This window comes from Lutjanus erythropterus, chromosome 3 (genome assembly GCF_056507025.1).
Source record: "Lutjanus erythropterus isolate fLutEry1 chromosome 3, fLutEry1.hap2, whole genome shotgun sequence".
Classification (NCBI taxonomy): Eukaryota; Metazoa; Chordata; class Actinopteri; order Lutjaniformes; family Lutjanidae; genus Lutjanus; species Lutjanus erythropterus.
The window spans coordinates 37,345,066-37,371,274 of NC_139319.1; the positions used below are offsets into that span (position 1 = coordinate 37,345,066).

General features: G+C 40.3%; 2 protein-coding genes across 2 annotated transcripts; both read right to left on the reverse strand.

Moving 5' to 3' along the window:
- Nucleotides 1–699: 699 nt before the first annotated feature.
- tnpo2b (transportin 2b) lies at nucleotides 700–19,192 on the reverse strand. The gene is made up of 24 exons (XM_084716045.1): nucleotides 18,898–19,192; nucleotides 17,794–17,893; nucleotides 16,056–16,131; nucleotides 15,412–15,561; nucleotides 15,064–15,170; nucleotides 14,828–14,961; nucleotides 14,610–14,691; nucleotides 11,670–11,792; nucleotides 10,467–10,585; nucleotides 9,582–9,642; nucleotides 9,288–9,459; nucleotides 8,993–9,145; nucleotides 8,047–8,272; nucleotides 7,087–7,258; nucleotides 6,779–6,973; nucleotides 6,497–6,655; nucleotides 5,732–5,819; nucleotides 5,515–5,613; nucleotides 4,541–4,636; nucleotides 4,271–4,346; nucleotides 3,607–3,706; nucleotides 2,830–2,904; nucleotides 941–1,070; nucleotides 700–836 (listed from the first exon to the last, which is right to left on the reverse strand). The coding sequence occupies exons 2-23, from the start codon at nucleotides 17,890–17,892 to the stop codon at nucleotides 963–965; spliced, it is 2,670 nt and encodes an 889-aa protein (XP_084572171.1). The 5' UTR covers nucleotide 17,893; nucleotides 18,898–19,192; the 3' UTR covers nucleotides 700–836; nucleotides 941–962.
- Nucleotides 19,193–21,505: 2,313 nt separating this feature from the next.
- rln3b (relaxin 3b) lies at nucleotides 21,506–22,526 on the reverse strand. The gene is made up of 2 exons (XM_084714090.1): nucleotides 22,297–22,526; nucleotides 21,506–22,028 (listed from the first exon to the last, which is right to left on the reverse strand). Exons 1-2 carry the CDS (start codon nucleotides 22,469–22,471, stop codon nucleotides 21,748–21,750), a joined length of 456 nt encoding a protein of 151 aa, XP_084570216.1. The 5' UTR covers nucleotides 22,472–22,526; the 3' UTR covers nucleotides 21,506–21,747.
- Between the last annotated feature and the right edge of the window lie 3,683 nt (nucleotides 22,527–26,209).

The window sequence follows — 26,209 nt, forward strand, 5'->3', positions numbered from 1 at the left end:
CCGTCTCTCTTTTGATCAGGTAGAAAACGTGACAGGAATATGTCTGATAGATGGATAGCTCTGTGAAGCAGCACTCTGGTCAAAAATGAAGGTAGGAAACATAGATGCGGATAGCGGAGACTTATCTTACAGTTAAGTAGAATTCAGTGACTACAGATGAAGTAATTCATATTGAATCCTATTCCCCGGAAAAAAAGAAATATTATCACCCAGAAAAAATGAACAGAGTATAGACACCTGCCTGTCTGTCCCTAACTACATGAAGTAGGTTTCGAAAAGTCTAAATAATAGTGCCACCCAGAGTCAGTTTCATGTACTGCATGTACAGCATGTGCAAGTGTGTGTTGTGAGAGTCTGTGTACGTTGGTCTGTCTTTGTCGGTCAAGCTATTGGTTACTCTTAAGTTTAAGAATCCCATTAAAATCTCAACTGTCCCTGTCCTCCCAGCCAAGCAACAGACCTTTCTGTTCCTCCCTGCTTTGTTACTGATTTCCCTCTTTGAACTTTCTCTGTGCTGGTCTCTTTCCCTGCATCCCTCTTTCTTCCCCCCAACTCGTCTATCCCTCCGTCTCTCCTCCATGTCCATCTCTCTGTCCCTCTCTTATCTGTCCCTACCAGTTAGTTTTTCTGTGTCGGGTCCCTGCCTAGTTAATCTAGAGGTGTCCCTCTGTCCCTCCCTCCCACCCGCCCACCCTCCCTCTATGGACAAACACATAGGGCGTGGGGGCCGTCCGTCAGGGGGAGCGGCCAATAGCGTCCCTCTCCCTCCCCCCAGATCTGGGCAGTGCAATACACAGATGGATGATTTCCCATTCACCCTCCTCCTGCTGGCTCACCTGGGAGGACGGACAGACAGAAAACGGACAGAGACGTTAACGTCAGTGTGGACATTCACATCCCTCTGGTGTGAGTTTAGGTAATGATGCATGTGGGATTTTACCTCTTGGGTGGGTGTAGAGAATCTAAACACCGTAGCAGGCTGCCAGTCTCTCCTTCAGCAGTGGGGGGAACTGCTCTGAGAACTGCTGCCAGTTCTCCTCCCCGACCTGCTCCTTAAAACCATGCAGGATCTGCAGGAAGGGACAGAAGACACAACCTCAAGTCATCTTAAAGTCTGTGTACAATAACAAATATGTTGTTCTGAGTCTGTCACGGAAAGATGTGGGGGACACGAAGCGGGGGACTCCTCCATCACCCTGCCCTTATATGTTTTCTACTTTGACACTCACTTTTTATGTAACGTTACTTATGACAACAATGTCTAAGAAGTCGGGAAGAACCTGTGCAGTTCGGCTGCTCCAACAGTTTAGGCAAATGTCAACTTTGGAAAAAAACACAATGGCAAAACATAAACCTTTACTTCATGAAAAGAGCTGCTGTCTGAGACCAGACTCCACAGAGGACCACAATGTGTCATACTGGGTCAAAAATATTAACAGAAAGGGACTTCATTCCTGAAAATCTTGAATACCTGATGAAAAATGTGAATTCATATATATTTTTAAATATGTATGTTACACAGTACTCCATCATTCATATGTGGTAGAGATAGTCCATTTTTTCTCTTCTCCATTATCCATTTCTGGCTGTTGTCACAACCAGCGTCTAACATCCTAAAGGGTACCTTCATTAGTTACTGCGGGCTGCTGTTTAACATCGTCAATCCAGTTATTCATGCTGTCACTGTCAGCAGGCAAAGCAGACACACAGCCACAGACCCACAGGATCTCACGAGAGAGAACATTTTGACTGAAACCATGAAAAATCTCGCAAGAGTCTCGTTATGTAATGCTGTCAGAGAATATGTGGAGATAAAGCTTTGATTGAGGGGGGAAACACATTTGGTATTGTTTTGTATAAGCAAAGGCTTTATGTACTACATGACATGAAGAGCTGTGGCCAAGTAGTGCTATTCCAGCATAAAGTCCTGGTTAGTTTTCTGGGTGACAGAACTTCTATCTTCACCTCACTTGATAGGAGCAAGGTACATACATGATGCACACAGAGATCGGGGCCATTCGGGGCCCCAACTGCAAATTTTTGCCCTGGGCCACCAGCCATGGACTACAAGTCTGTTTTGCCTGAAACAAAGTAAATTTGATTTGTATGATAATTATTTTCCAAATGTGCCCACTGTTTAACTGCCACACACAATTTGTGGCCAGAAAATGTGTTGTTTAAAAATAATGATGGTGTCAAGAAGCAGCCAAACAGAACGAGCTGCTCCATCCAAACCAGAGCAGGCCTCGTCACAGAACAGGAAGAGAAGATTAAGTGAACATTTTCCTTACTTTAGGAGAATAAGGTGCTGTAAACTACGTGAAAGTCCTTATCAACACTAACAGAAATAGAATCGCCAGGTTAATTTGAGCTATAATAGATTCACTCTGCTGTCAGCCAACCGGTTAAAAGTCTCAACAGGAATATTATAGAAGTATTAAAGAAATTCTCCATTAATGTAGACAGATGCATTGGTGAATTTTGACAATGAATTTTCATGCAGAGTGTTTTGGCCTTCCTGCGATAAACTCCTGATGGGGAGTGTGTTCACGTAACGTCTCTGCAGAACAGCAGCAGTGTCTGTGCTGCTGAGCTTCATAGCAGTAAACTGAGATGAGCACACTGCTTCAGCCAAGGTCTTTAAACCTCACAGTGACTCACAAAGCAGAGGGAGAGGAGAATGAAGAGTGTAGTGATTTCTTGATGAATTAAAGTCAGTCTTTTTGGATTGGACTGTTGGTGTAAACACAAGAGCTTGCTCCTCAGCGTGATACAGACTTTGTTTCTACCCCTCATCGGGACACTACTGTCGCTGAGCGAGCCGCTCACCTTGTAGAACATGTCTCTCAAATCGTCTTTAGGATTCACCCAGGAGGCCACTGCATCACAGAAGAAGATGAAGTCCTGAGCAAACACAGAGGAAGAGGTGAAAAAAAACATGAAAAGTGCACTAAATCCTAAAAAATCTGGGTTTACAGCCAAATACAGGGACTGTCAAAGCAAAAACATAAAGGGCAAATTCACAGTTTTTCCACGCGGATATCCAGTCAGTGTTGACAGTGAATGGAGCCAACAGAAGCAATATTTTATTATTATTTTATTATTTTATGTGAGGTTGTATGAAGACTTATCAGTAGTGGGACAACAGCATGGGAGCTAAGCAATGAACAACTGCGGACAGGGTCAGCAACACAAGGAATCTTAAGACAGTCCATGTAGGTAAATAAATAAATGTCAAAAAAAAAGTGTCAGTTTAAGTGTGTACTATTTTTATTTTAACCACTTTACTTTTCTGTCAGACAGCATTTTCTGGCAGGAAACTGCAGTTATACAAGCCGAATAGCACTCTCACCAAACCAGTTGAACTCCATGGGCAAAAGTCAGTAACTATACCATGCAACAACCAGCAACATCAATGTGACATCACTGTGATGTCACTGGATGTAGGAAAAACGGCAGGAGAACTCAGCTTTCTCTGTCAATACAGCATGTACTGAGGAATTTATTGTTGTAACTGACATTTACATCTACCACCAACACTGATTTGACAGCCATATAAACAGTGGTGAACTTTCTCTTTAATGCCTGCAGCGTACAGCGTCTCACCTGCACAACACCTCCTGGGTTCACACCAATCATCATGCAAATCCCGCGGAACGCCGAGTCTTTCTCCTCGTTGTCTCTGATGTTCCGCAGAGACGTACACCTGCAGTACAAAAGAAAATATTTTACATCTACAAAATGAAAACAAGGGAGCTTAAACCAATCAAAAACAGTCAAATAAATGCTAACAGCCAAACTGTCATCATCATACTGTGTGGGAGGACGTCTGTCTTCTCTTCTTCACTCGAGAAAAATCAGACTTCAATGCTTCATTCTTACTGCTTGCTCATTTTAAACATTTCAAGAAATTATTTGAAGAATGTCAATACTGCAGCCCTCGAAATGAAGTGATTGTGCTCTGCAGCAGTGTGATCACACAAAAACGCAACGAGGAAAGGAAATGGATGCTTACTGCCTGAGAAATGCCACAAATGTGTCTTGCAAGTCTGGATAAGCCAACATAATTATGTGAAGAATGTAAAGAGAGAGAAGGAGAAAAAGAGAATGGAAACCATGTGTCTGCCGAGTGTGTGATATATGAAAACTGACAGCGCTGACTGTGTGTGTACGTGCGTGTGCGCAGATGTTGTTAATTAAATTACACCAAAAAGATGCCGCGGCGCAGGAGAATGAAAGGCACGGAAAGAGAGATTAAACAGTCGCTCACCAAGGTCGGATAAACTGCGGCAGCATGGCGGCGACCTCCTGAGGACACACATAGCCCAGTCGGCCGATGGTGATCGCTGTAGAAGGATGGAGTCAGGGCTGCTGTTAGAATAGTGCGTGTGTGTGCAGTATCACAACACTAACTGCACTGGTTCAACTTCTCTGATGTAAACCAGTAAATGCCTTTTTGACTGTATTTCAACTGTTAGTCCTGACACAGAATTATCCGTCTAAAAACAAGCATAAGAAACGATCTGTGTATTCATTATACCGGTGTTCTCCAGCAGGGTCTTGGGCGTGTTGGGTCGGTTAATAATCTCAACCAGCTGGTTCAGAACCATAGCGATGTACGGCTGCATCTCCACTCCTGACAGAGAAGGAAACATTAAGGATGGTGGTGAGACACACACACAAACTCATATTCAAGCACACAAGAACTTAACAGAATCACACATAACACTCATTCTTGGGAACTGGGACAAAACCATATTTTAAGGGAGTTTCTGAGTTTTACTCTTTAATTATGCGGGACAATATATATATATTAAAAGATGAAGCCTTTTGGCTATTTAAACCTTGCAACAGGCCTTTTTTTTATTAAATGTGGACATTTCACAGAGTTCACAAAATGTAACCTTTTTTCATTTCACAGCATGGTTTATAGGGAGTAGATATTTTATTTTGAAAAGTTACTTTGAGTTATCTTAATGCTCATCAAAATGCACATTTTTAAACCGTAATTCTTCTTCTTATTATTAGTTTTGATTTAGAGGAGCAACAGTGTCCACATAAATTTAATGAATTTATCAAAAAACAGAAAGTTTACCAGTGCTTGAGCAGTAGTCCTAACTTTTTTAAGCAGGGATGCGAGACAGGGGTCCTTAGGGTACATGCAACCCTTTTTATGCCTGATTAAATCATGTTTTTGTAAAAATCTGATGGAGCTGATGGAAATCTGGGACACAACTTTAAAGGACCAACATTTTCATTAAAAATCATTTTGAAACAAAGATGATCATAATAGTTATCAGTAGGTATTGTTTACTTTCTCTGGGACAAGTGTGTTTTCTAGCATGGGGCAAATTTAGAAATTAAAAAAAATTAAAGCAGACGAAAACATTTCATAAATTATTTATATTTCACATATATAAATCCGTAAAGAATAACTTTTCACCCAAAAAATGTAATTTGAGTATCTGTGTTAATATTCTTTCTTTGATAGGACATAGATTTGCTGCAGCTCACCCATCTGCATACAGATCTCTCCTATGGCCCAGGTAGCATTGTTGCAGACAGAGATGAACTCTGGGTTCAGATTTGTCCCGAGGATTGGCATGAATTCAGCTGTAAGACACAGACAAGAAAAAATGGCAAAATCAAAACAGACGCAAAAAAAGAGGATGATGGGAACATTGTGTGTCCTGTATGTGTGTAAACATGAAAGAGACAATTAGGTAATTACCAATACACGGTTTGACATGAGGGAAGCAGGCCTTGGTCAAGTCACCCAGAAGAGCAAATGAACTCTGTCTTACTTCAGGCATTGTATCCTGGGACAAAAGAGACAGAGAGACAAAGAGACACGTAAACACACTAATCACTGCGGTTAATCCATGGATAGGGCAGGTCATAAAAATGAACACTGATTAATAGTTAATGGGTTGCAGGTGAGACACAGGGTATGTCTCCGTGATGAGAGAGACACTGTGTGTGCATTTACGCACAACACAACACAACACAACACAACACAACACAACACAACACAACACAACACAACTTCTTTGATTATTTAATTTAGTTTTTTTAAGACAGTTTACTCTGCCCTGTCAAGTTTAGGTACGCAACAGTTTGTACTTTTGCTGCTTAAGGCCCCCAGTCACACAGAGCACAGTGTTGGCAGTGAGAGGCATCTCTTCACAGTTGTTTCTACAGGCAGGAAGTGTTTGACCCTTCGAGTGGGCCCATGCTTCTTGCATTTCAGATGATTGGAGCACCTCGCTTTTTGAAGAGGTGCTCTGAAAGCCTCAAAGTGAAAAATTTTAACTCAAAGCAGAAAAACACAAATTGTCATTTGTGTTTTTTCTCTCATTGTCAATGAAACAATGGGTGACATTACCTATTGTTCACATTTCCAGCACAGAATGGCAGACACCACCACTAAGGATACTTCTATATAGCAGAGGTATAACAGAATGTAAATACAGCGACACACACAGGCTCCCCTTACCTGCATGCACTGGAAAAGCAGAGTCATGATGTTACTGCGGGCGACGAGTGTGTCCACATGACCCCCAAGTCCCTCAGCTAAGCCACTTAGAAGATCCAGAGCCACGATCATGAAGTCTTTGTCAGGGGCTTCATACTGGTCTGGCTGCTGACTGTACATCTGAGATAAACACACAGAAAAGAGAAGAGAAAAAAATAACAATAAAGATGGCATAAAGCATTTACATCAAGCTGCAAAAACATAAATTGCCTCTGAAAAAGTCCTTGTGGGTGTGTGGCTCACCATGGCTTGAGCAAGCGTCTTCTGGACCAGGGTGACACACCGCTGGTAAACAGGCTCACAGTACGGGAGGAAGCCGCTCTGCAGCGCCGTGGCAACAGAGGACAGACACTCGAGTAGAGGGAAGAGGTCTTTGTCTTCATCCTTCAGCTCGTTCCACTTGGCAATCAGCGGAGGCATCAGCTTCTGTATGTACTCCTAAAAAAACGTGTTTGTTGGCCTGTGATTCATTTGTTCTTTTACAACAACAGAACATTTTAATACATTAAACACCAAACAAGGCTGTCTGAAGGTGTGTATTTTGTGCTCACGGGCTGGTTGAGATGGTGTCCCACAGAGTCTGCCAGTGTTCCTATTGCGTCGTAGAGGATAAGCAGGTTCTTGTGCTGATACTTCCCAAACGCAAAAACCAGGGTGTCCAGGATGAAGCTCAGGTAAGGCACCAGCTCCGTACACGCCTCCTCCTCCAGGGTGGCAAACGCACTGCAGGAAAGACAAGATGGGTCAGAGCAGTGGTTCCCAACTTCTTTCCTTTAGGAAACTCTTTTCTATCATTGACGATACTGACGACCCCTGACCAAGTTACATATTTTATGGACATATTTCATGTTATATTCTATGCATAATAAATAACAGTACAAAACAACTAATAAACTGCACAAACACAAATGGTAAACGCAGTAACTGCAGGAAGTTTGTGTCAAAAGAGCGATTTGATTGAATTTTGAGTCTTTACTGTCAATAATGCATCAGAGATGAGTTTTCCAGATACTTTGAGGAACCTTTCAAGGGTGTCTGCTTGGTCTTAAAAAAATCTAAATTTTAGGCCTTAAAATGTCTTTAAAATTCTTAAATAAGATTTTGATAGGTCTAAGAAATAAATTGATTGTATTAATGGAGTTTATTTTTATAAAGATACATTTTTCAGTCATGCTTTTCAATGTGATTTTGGAGCAAATCTGTAACAACTACAGAAGTAAAAATCAGTCATTTAAGAGCTTATCCTTTGCACGTTTTGAATGTGACATTGGTCTTATATTTAATTTATAATGGTCTTTGAATTTAACTTGTTGAAACCGGCATAAATAACCATTTTATACAATTCTCTGTAAAACTTAGTTTTCTTTGCAGGAATGAATAAAATGCTGAGATATAAGCCTACACTATATTTTCACAAAAAGTTTCCATTTGTCCCTTAAACCCCCCAAAGTGGAAAATGAAAAATCACATGACACAAATGTATGCAAAAATAATAATAGTAATAGCTGTACCTGCAGGCTGCTTCCTGTACCCTCTTATTGCCATCCAGGATGCGTTTGAGCAGCTCGGTCATGAGGGGTTTGAGGTGTGCGTCAGGGGGCTGGCTCACCACCCAGTGGGCGTAGCGACTGAGGGTCCAGCAGGCAATGGAGCGGACCAAGGCCTTCTTGTCGCACAAACACTGGATGAGGTGGGGGATAAGCTCAGGCAGGTAAGGTACCATGCCTTGCATGCAGCCTGAAAGGACAGAGCGGTTTCATATGTCTACAACAGTCTCCATGGAAACAATTATTTTACCACAGTAAAATCTCTTTCAATGCAGTAAAGACCTTCAGGTTCATCTTTAACTAAGGAAACCTTTTAAGGAATTCTATGCAACACACCTAGGCAAATCCCTCAGCTAAGGAGAAATTAAGCCACAAGTGTCATACTTAAGGAAGAGTCAGTGTAAAACAAGAATAATTATTCCGAGTTTGTCTCACCACAAAAATGTGTTTTAAACCACTCAGCCAAATTTGAATCATTAAAAAAATGATAAAAAAAAAAATAAAAGAATATATATGAAAATTAGGTTTCCAAATCATGAAAAAATCAGCAGTTTTCTCTGAAACACTGAGGTCGTGTTGGTGAGTGGATTTGTGGCACAGGTGGAGCGGGTTCTCAGCATTTTCACGTTTTTGGCAATTATTTTCTAACACAGAAGAAAATGTCTACATTAACTTTACACAGATTTACACAGATTTCAAAGTGTTTTGTGCCACTGGCTGCTATTCTTTATCTCAGGCAGTGAAAATATCAAGAATTATTGATCACCTTATTATCCAAGAAATAATTCCTTTGCCACTGTTTAGATGTATCCCCATAGTTACAGTCAGTGAAAGATCCAAACTTGATCCAAACAGTACAAAAGTACACCTATGTGACTTAAATATGTTTATTTCAGCAAGTCTGTCTCACCCTCAGCGATAGCCCCCAGCACTAGGATGCCAGACTCCTTGATGACCCAGTCAGGGTGGAAAAGCAGGCCTTTGAGCAAAGGCAGGAGATGAGGAAGCAACTCTTCACGAAACACATTGGCAAGAACGTCCAACGCCGCAGCTGAACACTTCCCTGGAGGGAGAAAACAACCATCAGCAATCGATAACTTTAAAAGTGTAATTACACTACGTTTAGATGGTCTTCAAACGTTAAGCCTTTTCTCAAACTTGTTGAAAGTCTAGGAAAAAGAACCGCCTGTCTGCGTGTAACTTACGTAGGTTCCAGTCAGACAGTGTGTCATCATCATCGTCCTCGTCTTCATCGATGTCCTCCCCCTCCTCACCCTCCCCTCCTTCGTGCTGCAGAGTGACGGTGCGGGACTTGTGGAAGCGAGGCTTGATGTCCTGCTCGCTGTCTGGAATTGCTTCATCCTCTTCAACGTCGCCCTGGAGGACAGGACAAGAGAGAAAGGTTAACGAAGAACTGTCACTAGTAAAAAGAGACAGAAGGGGCAGGAAGGGTGTCTGTGTGAGGAATATCCGATTCATCCGGGGGTGCAGCGGCTCACCTTTAGAAGAATAATGTCAATTTCAGAGTATTTCATCCCATTCACCAGGATAGGAATCAGTCTGAAAAAAGACAGACAACCACATTAATACTCAGATGATGAAACACTTGATTTTCACTTCTTGTCATCAAGCTGTCCAGTGACCTCTTGGCATGTGGTATTAATCAGGTATTAACCTCTTTTTTATCCCTGTGGGGAAAATTAAGCAATACAATAAAAGAAGAATAAGGATACTAACAATACTGATGTGAGAACAGAATACATCAACACATACAATAAAGTATAAAATGTGTAAAAGGTAAAAAGGTGTAAAGCAGTGCTATAAATAACATGCATCAATAGAGCAAGATGATCCACACACTTTATTATGAGCCATTTAAGTTATAAGTAGCTCTGGAAACTGTCCCATTTTAATCGAGAGAAGGCAGAAATCTCTATGGCTGATATCTCAAAAACTTCGCAACAGCAAAAAATTTGGATGGATAAATAACAATACAGGCCAGGGGGGGGAAACATGTATTTTTTGCTTTTTGGGTGAACTGTCCCTTTAAATCTGTAGACTATGATGTGTAGGCCAGGACATCTCTGCACCACAACAAGTTTAATTTACGATGGTATTTTCACATACATTTAAAAATATTGCTCTTGTGATGTGAAAATTACAGCAGGCCATATTTTGATATTAATAAAATTTGGAGTAATTGTTCAGCCCTAGTGTCCACATGTTTACAGTGCAGAATAGTAACCCAAAGTCCATGATGGGTGACCTTCTTGTGGTGGGCCTCAGAAACCACAGAGCCGGCTGAGACTAGAGTTATTACCACAGGTGGCACTGTACCGCTGTATGGCTGTTGAAGAACGAGACGGTTACTGAAGGTTACTTACTGGACCAAGTGGCCAGACAGCGCCTCTTTACAGATGGGCTGTTCAGCCAGAGTCAGCCAGAACTCACAGGCCTCGAGAGCCACGTTCTCATCTGGGTCCTGGGTCCGCTGCAGCATGTACTGGTGACAAGACAAGAAGAGGAGGTGAGGATGAGGCGCAAGGAGGAGGAATTTTAAAAAGCACCAAAATGAGATCCCCAAATAATTTGCGCTTAATACAGCATTGGAGCACAGCTTCTGAGCCCCAGGGAGCTCTGGAGGAGAGGGGGGGAGGGGGGTAGAGGCGGAGCTTCTCGAGGAATAAACACCACAAGTCACGCTGGCTTCTGCTCTGATCCTTTACTTTACTTCATGAACATACAGAGAGGAGAGGGGAGAAAAGAGACTAGAGGGAAACAACAGAAAGAAGCAGTGTGTGAGCGCACAGCTCAGTCAGAGGCTGACCTGAACACAAACACACACCCTTGGTGTTGTGAGAGGCCAAAATTCGCCTCTTTCTCTGTGCTAACACACCAATATTGACCCACAACAAGTAAACATTGAGAAATTCTTATACAGAATCATTTTAAATAAAATAAAGCATCGCAAAAGTAGCTAAATTTTGGTACATCGTGAAACACTGGCTCGGGATGGAAGAAGCACAACATTACTAAAAAAGTTAGTTCTGTACAGTTGTTTCCAAAGTAATAAGTTGCCTTACCTCAAACAGACATTTGATGAACTATATTTATATCATTATAAACGTGTGGTTTTTATTTATTTTTCTGAAGAAAGAGAAGAGGAGGAATGGATTTGATTTGACTTGATGTTGTACAACTTAAAGTACTGTCGAAAAGAAATTTGGCCAAAGAATCGTGGAGTGACTTCTTATTTATTTAATGAATAATTTTTCCTTTCACAAGCTTGGTATGTCATGAATGTAATGAGTGTGCCCATCATTGCCCATAATACCTAGACTTTTGTCAATGCTGTAAGATTATAGATTAAATATTTACTTAAGTACAATATCCTTCATGACAAATGTTCCTGGTTCTGTCAGAGAAAAGCGAGGGCATCCCAAAGTTTGCAGTTGTATTCATACCCTCCCTTACTTGAGAGACCCCCCCTCCACAGCCACACAGAGCTACACTCAATCTGGGAGTGGGAGTGTGTGAGGGCTGGATTGGATTTTAAAGTGGCGTGTGAGATCACGTCCCACCCTCACCTGGATGATGCTGTGCATGTGCGGGATGAGGCGGTCAATACGGACTTCCAGCAGCATGACCAGAGCCCTGCACACGTTCTTCCGCACCTCGCTGTCCTCGTCACCGGCCAGCGCAAAAAGGCTCTGGATACGAAAGAGACGAGGAAAGAAGGGAGGGACGGGGCGAGAAAAGGTTGACAGAGACTTAACAGAGGGCACCTCCATGCAACATGCACTTCAATCTGTTAAGCCAGACTTATATCTTGACATGGACCTGAGCAGGGTTTCAAGGTTCAGTAAACAATCTCTGCTCTTTTTTTCCTACATTATGACAACTTCCTGTATTGGCTCGTCTCAAGCAGCAGATGCCAAACATCGCACAAAGAAAGCAGGAAAAAGTTCACTGGAAATGTGGAAGTTAACCATAACCAACACCCACGTCTGAAAGTAAAAACACACAACTTTTAGTGTTACTACTACAAGTTAATAAAATGTAGTAACTAGTTAGTTACTTCTCTCAAAAGTAATTGAATTAGTTTATCGATTATCTATTTAATTTGATTGGCACGATGTAATTAGATCAAATGCAGAGCATGACACTGATGTGTTACACAGAGAGATTATAGTTATAGCAAATTTTCAACTCCCTAATGCCTAGTTTGGCTTTTACATGTAGGCCTACAGCGTAATTAATATATCCAGCTTCAAACCACAATAGACTACAGATATGAAAAATAAAGTAAAATACATATACAATAATACACCAAACACAAATACTCCTTGGTAATTCCAAGCACAATTAGCTAAAATGAGTACAGCTCTGGTTTGCTTTTAGCCAGCACTTCGCCTTTGTTGTAAATGATTTTATATGTGGAATTCATTTGATTTCAGTTGTTAATGTGCTGATTTTCCAAATTTAGATTTACGATGTGGTATTTTGCTTCTAGTTACTCTGATGCTGTCATGCCTTTGAATACATCTGAAAAGAAGCTCTGGTGATAGACTGCTGCTACATCTGAACACTAATATCAGAAAATAACTAGAATTTACACCTTGTGGTTGTATGCCTCCGTCAACAAGTCAAATTGCATTTTCTTTTAGCAAAAAAGAAGTTCTCACTACATTGATCTGCATGATTTTAGTGAAAGTGTTTTGTGAGGTCACAATGACCTTGACCTTTCACCTTCAAATCCATCCTTGAGTCCAAGTGGATGCTTGTGCCAGATTTGAAGCAATTCCTTCAAGGTTTTCTTGAGATAACACATTCACAAGAATGGAACGGACATGAGGTCACAGTGACCTTCAACTTTGACCACTGGAGTTCACCTTGGAGTCCAGGCGGTCACTTGTGCAACGTTTGAGAAATGTTGTCTTCAGATATTGCATCCACAAGACTGGGATGGACAGACAACCTGAAAACTCAATGCTTCCTGCTATGGCTGTCAAAGGCATAAAAATGAATGAAGCTCTCAAGGGTAACTAGATCGTATCTTCTTAGTATGTGAGAGTGATGCCACTGGACAGGCTTTCTGTCCATTATTTTAGTACCTTATTGTTTATGTTAGGTTATGCATACAATACGTAAAATGAGGAAAAACATTCCCTATCTTGTTTTTAAATCTTTCAAGTGTGCGCCATTTTTTTCAAATTCAATATAAGATGATTCTGTTGCAGCCACTGATGTACATCACTCAAGTTTGCATTTAGGATCTCTGCAGCCCTACTAGGTGACTTGGCTGGTGATATACGTGACCACATCATCTACATAAAGCAATCTGCCTCTGGGCAACTTGTAGGCAGGTCATTTGTAAACAAACTGAAAAGGCAGTGGGCCAAGGATTGAACCTTGAGGAATACCAATTAAACAGGTTGACTTTTCTTAGTCAACTTTCACACACTGATTTTTATTTTTAAGGTACAACTTAGCATAAAATACTAGTTACTGGGGAAAGTAACTTTTGAATTACTTTTAAATATCTGCTTTAATTCTCTTAATGATGATAATAATTATAACTTTATTTATGAGCCAACTTTAAAAACAAAGTGCTCTGCAAAGTGCTTTGAGAGACAAAGCAGAAGAGCAGGATATCCCAAAGGCTAAATAATAACAGAAGGGCATCACAATAAGGGCAAACTGGAGCAAGAAAAATTTAAGCTTTACGTAAAACTATGACACAAGCAAAAGACACTAAAACATAGTCAAAATAAGACAAAACAGTACAAGACATAAGAACAGGGAAACAAGAAAAACATGACAATAAGAATAAATGAAAATAGAGGGAGGAGAACTGTCTAGTCTATTTTAAATAAAAGAATGAAATAAGACATCATGTAATGATAAATTCATACAAACAATGAGGCTAAAATATATTAAAAAGACGACATCACATAAAAGCAAGTCTATAAAAAGGGGTTTTAAGAAGTGATTTTAAAAAAGATATTAATGCACAGCAATACAACATATTTGAGGGAATTTGTACCTATCATCTTCATCACTGAGAGCTTGTTTAAACAGTAGGGTTCAGTAGTATTAGATATACATGCTAACCATTAATTTCTACAGCAGTTAATAAATATAAGCAAGATCATATCCCCTCAACTGGTTGGGTGATGTTACATCACAGATTAGGGAAAAGGCTGCGTTTGTCTGCTGCGTCTGCTATTCTCTGCAGCTGTCCAACTGTTTTCAGTCAAGACAAATGTAAAAAGCCCATTAAAATTTCAGTCATTGTAACTGATTTGAAAAAGTAGTTAATTTGTTACATGTCTAGTAACCGTCAAAAGTAGTGGAATTACAATCCAGTTACAAATGAACTTGTTACTCTCAATGCTGGTAGTTAAATTTTACACTTCTGAAAGAAGCTAAAGGTGAGTATTAGGAGTTAAAAAGCATGGAGGTACATGTGAGGAAAGTAGGTTTGAAAAAAACTGAAGTGAAAACAAAAATCCTGTAGCACTCACCTCAATGAAGGTATCAATGTTGTCCATTAGAGCTTGAGCTCGACCAATGATGAACTGGTTCACACACGCAATAGCATGGGACCTGAGAGAGAGAGACAGACAGACAGTGGTATTTAATAATGAGGAGTTTAACAGGTAGAGTCAAAATGGAAAAGCTGAGGACGGGATACAAAGAGCCAGCAGAGAAAAAATCAGAAAGCATGAGACTGGCGTGTCACCTGATCTTGGGGCTGCAGTGCTTGAAAAACTGTAAGAATTTGGGGATCATGATGTTGAGAGGTCTGTTCAGGGCATCACTGTCCAACAACTCTGATGAATCCTCACAGATCTTCTGCAACGCCCCAAAAGAACCCTGAAAGGCAGTACAAAGAGTGATTATTAAAGACACGGGCAACTGATATAAATCTGATTATCCCTTTAACATTACAAAGCTGTGCAGGTAGATGAGCCTGACCTCGCAGGTGTTATAGTCCTCCGAGTTGAGCAGATTACAGAGCTGAGGCAGCAGTTCTGGCCAGGTCTGCAGCTCTCCTTTGGAGGCTATAGTCGTGATCAGGATACCTTTATGACAGATAATGGAAAAGTTACACAAACATGAATCAGGCTTTTAAAAGATTCTGGAGTAACAAATAACTTAACTCATCGTGGCATTCAAACATATAAAACATCTTGAAAATACAGCGCTGGCTCCCACACAGCAGCATTACCTGCAAAAAATTCAACCACCTACATAGCAGTCTGACTCACACTGGCAAGGAGATGCAGCCAACTCTAGCTTTCTCTTTCTCACTCAAACACCCACCGATCGTAGCTCTGATGAGCGGCGAGGGGTCTCCGATGTTGTTGAGGCATTCTCGTTTGATGAAGTCCGCCACGTTGGGAGGGAAGTTCTGGTAGTGAGCCTTAACATTGTTCTTCAGGATCAGACCGCTCAGAGAGCGAGTGGGCTCGTCTTGAGGAGGAAGGCAGCAGAGAAACAGAGTATAAATACATTTCAAAAATGGAAAGAGGAGGTTAAATGCCAAAATATTTGCAGGGGAAAAAGCAAGGTTGAGAAGGTTATTTAGCAAATGACCGTTCAATTGTTAGTAGGGCTGATACAATACGAATCACGATACAGGGGTTACAACTGAATATATTGCGATACTCATGGTGATATTTTGCTATTTTTGAATCTAATTTCAGGAAAATTGTTACAGTATAAAGAACACACCAACATATGCATAACATCTGAGTTGAAGAACAGTGAAGATAAATAAGAACATTGCTCTGTAGTGATCAGGGTTTTAACACAACACAAAATGAGCCACTGCCATGACTCTTTGCATGTATCATGATCCACTGTTTTGACAATGGATACAGTATTACAAAATATAATATTATGACACTCCAGTGTATGGATTTTCTTTTTTCTAGTATCCTTGTTTTTGATGTGCACATACATACCCTCAGATTTGAGGCTTGTGAGGACAAAGATGAGATAATTGTTGAAATCTGGAAACTGGTTCAGTTGCTCCAGTTTCTGCAGGCGCTGTTAAGGAGTCCAACCATCCACACACAGAATCACAGCTCACACATCCTCTGATGCCTTGTGTTCCCATCTGACATTTGGACAGTGTGGCTTAATAAAACAATCACAATCAATAACTCCGCTTCATTCGATGCAAGCCGAGTAGGACAGCACCAGTCAGAACCCAAGATCTGCAACATCTGAACATCATGAAGACTTCGACAAAAAACATGAAAAATCTTGCAAATTTTGCAAAATTTGGGGTTCCCTTCTAGACCCAACCAGCTGACGCCAAGAGCGCCAGACAAGACATGTCACAGCAGGAATGGTGACGCTGCAAGATGGCGGAACAGACAAAGCGCTCGCCAGATTCGTTTATATGACTCAGATTTTTTGTTGTTTTTATCATGACAAAGTCAGCAGCACAAATCACATGGAATTTGGTCTTTCTGATTCTGATTTGGTCACTTTCACATGTGGCCCTAAATCAGAGACAAGTCTGATTCTTTGTGACCTCAGTATGAACATCATCATCATCATATCAGAATTCATGCAACTTGTGGAGACAGATGTAGTTACATGTAGCCCTCCACACCCTGAATGAATGAATGAATTTGTTTGTTTTTTTCTGAAGACATTCCAGGGATAGACACTAATATATACACACACACATATATTTTTTTACTTTAATCTTAAAGCACTGGCCCAACGAGCCCCTACATTTGGTGGCTGAAGTACATTTTTGGTGGCCCAAATGTGTAAACATGTAAAAATAAGACTGAAAAATAAATTTAACACAACTAAAAACAGCGTTCAACTGTGGCACCTGTATTATCCACTTTTCTCATGAAAATGAGATGTGATGTGATGTTTCTTGAAAGCATTGTTTTTCACTGAAAAATGTGCTAGACTTTTTAGCTAGTTGAGGAAACTGACAGCACAAAGATCAGAACGTGGTGTCCTTACACGTGTCAGTCTCCACCCACTCAAACTCCAGCTCTTATTTAAAACAATTTTTTTTACCATTGATTTTTTTCATGGTCACTTCTTCTTTAAGGGTTGTATTGGCATTTTGTGGATGTTTTCATAGATCGTTGAACTAAAAGATGAGCAGAAATCAGGCTGTCAGCTTGTAATGTTGTGTTGGTGCAGGTTCACAGTATGAGGATAAAGCTTGGACCTACATGGCATATTTGGTGACCACGGGCCATGAGGCCATGGTTAATGTTGAACCCTGATTTCATGTCACAGTCCCACCACTCCTCTCTCTGACCAATGCTCCACACAAGGCCACAATTTAATTTTTTGCTCCCTATCTCATCCTGTCCTCATTATCATCTGCTTACAAATTTGCAGGTTTCCAATGCACTTCAGCTTATAAATAAAACACTGAATGCTGGCCTCAGTGGCTTTTATGTCTACTTCCAAATGTCAATGTGCTGCATGTGACATCTTTATTGTTGTTCTTTTGAGCATTCGAGTCAGTTCATACTGGAATCTGATATTGGCCACATTTAGAAATGTGATGTGATATAATGTAAACAGCCAGACAAAAAAATCTGATTGAACAGTAAATCAGAACTGAGCACTAAGGCTTGCAGTGTAATCGTAGCCTAACTAACACTATCAAACACACACACACACACAGACACACACACACAGACATAAGGATACTTCTTGCACAGCTCTCTGTGTCGCTGTGTCTGGGGACTGGGAATCCTTGAGTAGCTGAAGCACTTGCTGCAGACCCTGTTCATCTGGCTGCCACTCCATTCTACAGGACACACAAACACACATTACCTGTTTATGAAGCATGCACCAAAGAAGTCATGTCAGACAATGGAGCCAGTTCATTGAAGCCTATGGGAGATGCATGAAGTGGCAGACTAAAACATAAATTATCTGTGCTGTATGACCCCTGATGAAGATTAACCTCTAAAGCAATAACATCACACACCAGAGAACAGTACACTGGATGATTTTTGCAAATGTGCCCATTCGTTTATTTGCCCCAAATGGCATTAATGACACTGCATCTCCCATAAGCTTCAATAGAAGTGGCACCATATACTGTTGGTTGGTGATGTAACGACCCTTCCTTCTGTTTCAGTTTCATTGGACCCCAGCAATGTGATCGTTACGACTCAAATCACGTAGAAATCAGCTACGCAGTAAATAATACCACAATTAGCAACTACGTCTTAAATAGCGTTAACTGTTAGCTTCCCAACTGCCCACTTGAATCCTTAACAGGATTCTAAATTTATTGTAAATATCTGTATACAATATAGCAAAACACTGCCGTGAAGGCGTTTATGTTTACGTTTATTTTCCGTCTCTGATTACATGATAATCAATAGTACAACTCAGTGGCCGTGCATTAGTAAGTTACAGTTACATTAACAAGTAGCCACAGCAACTATGAATCGATCTAAGCAGCCTTTTTCCACGTTGGGCCCACACGGCACAGGCGCAAATGTCTGGCTCATTCAGATAGCTAACGTTAGCTAGCTTAGCGTCGCTACGATACTGAACACATAGTTAGCTACAAGATTCACACAGAAAACAGTTGCAAAACGCTGTCATACGGTAACTATCGGGACATCGCGTGTAACTGTCCAAGTAGAGTTTGTAATCAAAGCAACAGAGACAACGCAAACGGGGAGCATTAATAGTCATAACAGAGCAGTCGCATAATATCATCCCCCGGCAGCTAGCTAACGTACCAGTAGCAAGGCTAGCTAGCATCATGTTGAAAGTACCGCGAAAGGTTGTTACCTGCTCACTCCGCTGTGGTAGATCTATATTTCTATAGACAAAAGTGCCGCTACGCGGTGACAACTAACATTAAATAAAATATGACTGCGATGTGCGCAGCTAAACACAAACTTCTGATCTCAGTGGATCTGTGTGGTTGCTGTGCTAGCTGGTATGTGACAGAGATTGCATGCCTTGCAATCAAGCCGGGTGATCCGTTTGATCATGTTCGGCTTCCGTACAGGACAAGAGCGTTGGGTAGGGTAGCCGAGTAGAGAGCTAAAGAGGCATACAACCTGTAAACAGTTTGTATCAGTGTTTGCAGTCAATTAATTAAGACGTGTCACATACTTTTAATTCTCTGAACAAGCGTGTTATAGGCATCGTTTTGTGGTGCGTTTCATTTTTGACCACCAGATGGCGTCAGCTTCAAATTCCTTTAGCATTGTACTACTGTGAGACTGATCTGTATGAACTGATACAGGGCGTGGACACTACAACATTATTAACACGACTAAAACTAACGACAGAAGACCTTTTTCACGGCTGCCATGTTGTGGGGTGAACATAGTTGTTATTGCTGCTGTTGTGCACGTTAGCTCACTGCATTGGTTCCCAGCCAGGGGCCCAGGGGGTCTCTGAGGTTTTGTCTGCTCTGAGGTTGTCAAAGTTAGTTATATTAGTATGGTCAACTAAAATTACATTTTTTAAAAAAATGTCTGTATACAAAACTATTTAAGAAGTTTTTTGGGGGGTTTGTGTGTAAGCTTTCTCTGTTGGGTTAAAAAAAAAGAAAAAATATTAAGTTTATACTGGAAAAAAGACATTTACCAAAGGTTCTAATAATGGAAACAATTAGAATAGATGTAAATTTTTGACATTAAAATCTTTTGAATGGATCACTCATTCTTTTGGCTTGTGTGTTTGTGCGGTGGATACAAGCAGAGACTTCAAGAAAGAAAGCTTCACTGGAAAGGCTGTGCTACACTCAGAGATGGGCACAAGTATCTCACAAATAGATGCATTTTTGATAACATACAAAATACTAATATGAAAAAAGGCATTTAAAGTAATTTGACAATACAAAAGTACATTTAATGCAAATTGATATGACATTTGAGGCATTTAATAGCTTCAATATGGTTGTGATGTTAAAGAAGAAATATGTAAGAATTTTAGTTTAAAACATTAAAAGAAATAACTAAAATAACCATGAGCAGAATGTGAATTAATAGCAGTTTTGAAATTATGTCAAAGACGTGCTGTGTTGTAGAGATATACTGAAGTTAGCATGCTAACCAGCTAGCCCCTGGCTCATCCTGTCTCATAACACTACTTTGTACTGAATATGAGTGATAGTGAGTCATTTTAACATCAAGTCTGCCTTCAGTCCATCAACACTGAGGTGGTTTTCTGCCAGGTTTGACTCCTGGAATCTCAGGGCTGACTCGACATAACTCCTGTTCAGGCCACAGGAGGTGGGCACTGACTCATATTTAACCACCCTCTCACTTTTCTCCCCCTTCACGTCTGTCCTCTCCCCGCCTGAATCTGCCATGTCTTCATCATCCCCAGAGTCAGAATGCGGACTGAAGCCACTGTAAATCACCTCAGTACTGTATTCCCTGTCATCAAACTTCACCAGAAAATCTCAACAGTAATGTCTCTTTCCAGAAATGATGATTCAGTGGCTCAAAATAATTCACAGACCTTGTTGTAAGCAGTTTAAGGGAGCAACTTGTTAAACTCAGTTTTAATGAGTGTAGCTGTGATATTTCATCTCTGATAGGTGGGTGAGCAAATTGCCAAGAACACACTAAAATAACCAAACCAAAGTCCAACATTATAGGCTTCACAGAGGCAGCATGTTGTAGTTCTATTGTCCTGGATTTCACTTTTTAAACATGTTCATACACAGCATTTACCCCCTGTAGAATAACAGAAAGCAGCTACAATTCAGTTGCCATCACAACAGTGTTTTTATCGTCATCGCCACTTCCTTTCATTTCGAAATCCTCGTCAAAACTCAAAAACAAGACTTTGGAAAAGTGGAAGTGCTGTAACGGCATGAAACATCACTTTAGTATATATTTTTCAGAGAGGAACAGAGGCTGTCATACCAAGTACATAAAGCTTTATTAAACATATGGATCAAGTTTTGAACACACATTCACATATCTGTATTAATAGTCATCACATGGACCTGGATGGGATGTGGAATTTTAGGAATTCTAAGACTGGGTTGCACCAACCAGGAATAATTTAAACCCTGATTGAATCATGGTTTAACTTTAAATTATGTTGCACCAAACTTTTAAACTAGCTTAAAGTTTTTAAAAAGATAACACTTAAACCCTTTTAAAACCTCAGTTTAGATTTTACAGCCAGCATGAACTTTTAAAAAAAGCTGCCTTTTTGAGGTGGATTTAGAAAAATTATTCTCTGCGATCATGATAAGCAAATACTTTTTTTTTTAATTTTTTTAAGCTGACTAGCAAACCTGAAAATATTGATTTTTATTTTTTTTAGTTGACCAGCAATAAACATTTCTTCTTTTTCACTTTTTAACTACATAGCAAATAATATAAAGGTTTGTTTGTTTGTTTGTTTTTTTGTTTGTTTGTTTGTTTGTTTTTTTACCTCCTAGCTAGCTAGCAAACAATGCAATCCCCTCCATTTGGGTTTGCCAAACGAAGATTAGTTATAAGCCTAGTTTTGCTAAACTCTAATTAGAACTAATCTCAGATTAAAATGATCTTTGTTGGTGCGACCCAGTCTAAGTGTGAAGAAATGAAAGAATCACATAGAAAAAGAGTAGAGCTCTGTATTACTGACAGGACAAGGCGTACTACACATGTAAGAAAAAAATGTTCAGCACAAAGAGCTGATTTCACTCTTGCTGCAGCCCCACTTGCAGCAGGCGTTGGACAGTCCAACCACAACATCCCGTCCTTTCCTATCTGCGCTCCGTAGAGCCTCCAGCACCTCCTCTGAGATTGGCGAGCGAGCTGAGCGGCTAAATCCAGCAGCCACAGATGCGACATTGGATGTTTGATCTCTCCATGCTTGTGACTCTGCAGGATCCTGCTCACTGGTAAATTGAGGGATGGGATTTGTGTTCCATGGGTCAAAGGCCTCTTCTCCAATAAGAGCTGATAAAAAAAAACAAGGGTGAATCTTTTAATCTGACAGTTTGACTCTAGGGGCTGGTTTCGCAAAGATATTTTAGACTAGCCTTAATTTTGCTCATAGATTAGTCTATTATAAGTTAGACCATTTCACAAAAATAAAGACTGATTAACTGTAAGCCAAAAAATTAGACACCTTAAACCCAGGCTGATTTAGGCTTGAGACCCATGTACCATGGTGACAATCGGTACCACCAGCTGATCTTGTATGCAGTCACAAGTACACTCTTACCTGAGTCTCCCACGCTTCTCCTCCAGCGAGAACCACCGCAGGTAAAGATGACGGCTCGGATGAACTCTCTTCCACATAGTTTCACCCCATAGAAAGACGGATGACCATCATTGGATCGCACCCTTTCTACCAATGCCACCAACAAGACCAGTGTCAAGAGCGCTGCCTTCCACATGGTGAGAGTGAAAAGATGCTGGAGGTATCTCAAAGGATGGACACTGCTAGAGGTGTCTGTGCGGTTTGTTTCTTTCTGAACAGCCCCCCCTGCCTTATATTGGCCCTGATATCTCAGCGAAGGACCTCAGCTCACCTCCAGCTCTTCGTCATTCCCAGAGATAAGACCGGAGACCTTTAGGGGCAACAATGAAGTTAGAGAAAAAGAAAAGTTGTGATTAAGTAGCAAATGATGCCAGAGGTGATGTCAACAGAGCTCTTGGCTATCTAATCACCTTGACCTTTCGTTGGCCTTTCTGTCCCTTACATCAGGTGGATTGTGTCGCGTGTCACCAGCACAATCTTCGTCTCACTGTCTGCTCTGCCATGCACCGGATGGAGATTGCTATCCATTCTGCCCAAGGATCTCTATCGGCTGAGTTTCTCATTTTTTCTTCAGTCAAGGGCCCCTCACAAGATAGAAAACACACCCGGGCCCCCCTCATGTATGTCTCTTGATTTAGCATAGCCTATTTATCTTTATTCCTCCACGTATAACCCCAAGTCTGAAAAAGCTGGGAACTGACTATTCCTGTTTGATATACGACTTCTGCAGAATGTGTCTTGGCGTTGTCTTGCTGAAATAAGCAGGAATGTCCCTGAAGATGTGTCATCTAGATGGCAGCATATGTTGCACCAAAATTTGTATGTACCTTTCAGCGCATCACAAATGTGACAGTTACCCATGATGCCATGGGCACTAACTCACCCCTATACGGTTACAGATTCTGGCTTTTGAACTTTGCCCTGGTAAAGATTTGTCATATTTTACAGTCATATCCTTTGTGTAAAAGTGTTTTTTTTAATGCATTTCTATCTGAGGGGTCAAGGGTCATGGTCATTCAGTGTTGACTTTTGGCTTTTGCCCTTGCATACAGAGATTTCTTTGGACTCTCTGAATCTTTTAATGATATTACAGATTGCCGATGGTGAAATCCCTAAATTCCGTCCATCTTTGCAAAATGTGCAAAATGTTGGACTACTCGATCACAGTTTTTCAGAAGGTAGTGAACCTTGACCCCTTCTTGCTTCTGAATGACTGAGCATTTTGAGGATGCCATTTTTATACCCAAACATGACATAATCATCTGTTAGCAATTAACCTGTTTACCTACTGAATGTTCCAAACATTTTTTTTGAGCATTCTGTATTTTTCACAGTATTTTGTTGCTCCTGTCTCAACTTTTTTGGGACATGTTGGAAGTATCAAATTCAGAATCGCTGTATAATAACAAAAATTAGGTAAATAGGTTGTAAAGGCACATCATTGCATTCTGCTTTTATGTACATTTTACACTGTGTCCTAACTTTTTTTGGAATTGGGGTGCTAGTTATGTGAAAGAACAACACAAGAGAAGCTGATTAGAAAGATATCAGACATGTATTGAAAATGTTTGTTTTTAATGGAATTCAAAATGACCACCTTTTAGATTAGCCTACAAAACAGGTTAAGATGCATTTTCCTTTTGCTTCTTAGTCATTGCATTACATTATGACAGCTTAAACCTGGTTGATTGCAAATGAAATTAACATGTTTAGGTAGCAAAGTAATGAGGTGAGGGTGTGAGTGGCTGTTACCACGTGTGGCTGTGGTCATCACAACATTTAGCACTCTTTTGTCGCCAAAATATTCTCTGCATAGCCAAATGTATACAGAAATTTACAGAAAAAATGTTAAGACTACTGGTGTTCAAATATTTAAAGGAACATTCATTCAAATCCAAAATCCCCTTTTTCCTCTTGTATGTTGTAGTATTTATCCATCTAGAAGTTTTTGGTGTGAGTTGCAGAGTTTTGAAAATATCAGTCAGGCTTGCAGTACTCAGAGTGCCAGAAAATACATTTGAAAAGTTCAAAACCAGTGTCTCTTTCCAGAAATCATGACCTGGTTACTCAAGATAATCCAAATACTTTGTTGTGATCGCTTTCATAGGAACTGTTTTCTCGCTGCAGTAGAATGTACCTGAACTGCTCTCTATCTACGAGAAATAAAGACATTCCTTCATGAAACTGCTGAGGAGTATCTTTGAGTAACCCATCAGTCCCGTTTAGTTCCCTTATGTTGGAGGGAAGACAGACATCTCTACTACTAAAACTCAGCAACTCACAGCAAAACTAGATCAATAAAGAGCACTGCAGGTTAAGAGGAAAAAATATGTACTTTTGATTTTGGGGTGAACTGTCCCTTTAAGTGTGAGGCATTTTCCCCAGAAACTACTCAGCATATTGGTAACTTTTTCACAACATTTGTCCAGTGTGGTATCATTTAATTGAATAGGGTTTCAGTGTCTACACATCTTTAGTTTAAATTCCTCCCAACCTGTGCTCTGTTCTGATCAGTGGTCACAGTCTCTCTCTCCAAGCCTGTGTCTGCTGCAGGCTTCCTTTTCATCCGTACGCCACGTTTTTCACTGGGCCGATTGCATTTATTGGCTCTGAATATGCAGATGTGGGATACTCAGTGAATTACAAAGTGTAATGCATACTTACTAATAAAAGTGTAAGAACCCCCCACCTCCAAAATGACTTAATTACAGTAATTAAGTCTCACCATTTTACAAAATCATTTTGATGTACTAATCAGCAGCAAAATATTTAATGGTTTGCAGCACATTGCCTAATATACTTTTAGTCTCAGGAAACCCATTTTCCCAAAAACAAATCTAACTAGAAGAGGATTATAATTATATTTATTTTGTAATTTAATTATATCTAACTAGTAAAATGTAAGTAATTACTCAAGCATTTGTGTAAAATGTTGTCATAATTAGCACATGAATTCTTTAGTTATGGCCAAAAATGTGCTTTGTGAGCTTACTGTGACCTTTGACCTTTAACCACCATAATATAATCAGTTCATCTTCTAGTCCAGGTGGTCATTGGAGCCAAGTTTGATGAAATTCGATCACTTACACCTGGTGGAGATAAATAGGATCTCCTACAAAGTTTCAGTTGTTTTCAGTTTAGTTTCCCCTCCCACAGAGGAAATCACCTTGCCAACAAAGTTAATTAGAAATCTCTGTCCAGGAATTTTTCCACACAGTCACAGATGGCCACAAATACATTAAAAACTATCTGACTGGGGTGCCCTGGTAGCTCAGCTGGTAAGTCCACAGCAGCAGCAGTAGGTTTGATTCTAGCCAAGCCATTTTGGCCATTTTTGCCAAAAGCTTTATCAGACGCAAGTTTTTGCCAGAACTGATGCGTGTGGGAAGTTTGGTGAGTTTTGGAGTATGTTTAGCCCCTTAAACATGTGGTGATGATGATGATGTTGCTGATTATTATTATTATTATAAACCTTTCCATATTAATGTTGGTGTAGGGAATCCGAAACATTTTTTAATGTCAAGGGTCCCCACAGTAGTACAAATTAGACCACAGACCCACCATTTTGAGAGGATTTTGTTCTAAGGAATCCCAAATGACTTTTTTTAGATTACATAATCAGTCAATAATCAAACTAGGATCACCATAAATTACAATAAATGAAAACTGCCAACCCTGTTTCTTCTCTCGTTGTTCTAACTTCCAAAAAATGTGATAAAAGTTAAAATATTCCATTCCTCCTTTTTCTGGGGACCCCCTACAACCCTCTCAAGGACATCTGGTGGTCCCTGCGGCCCAGTTTGAAAAGCACTGCGTTGGTGCTTTTGGTCTGACACTGAATTGCACTTTTGATTGTAAAATCAAGAAATTAGAT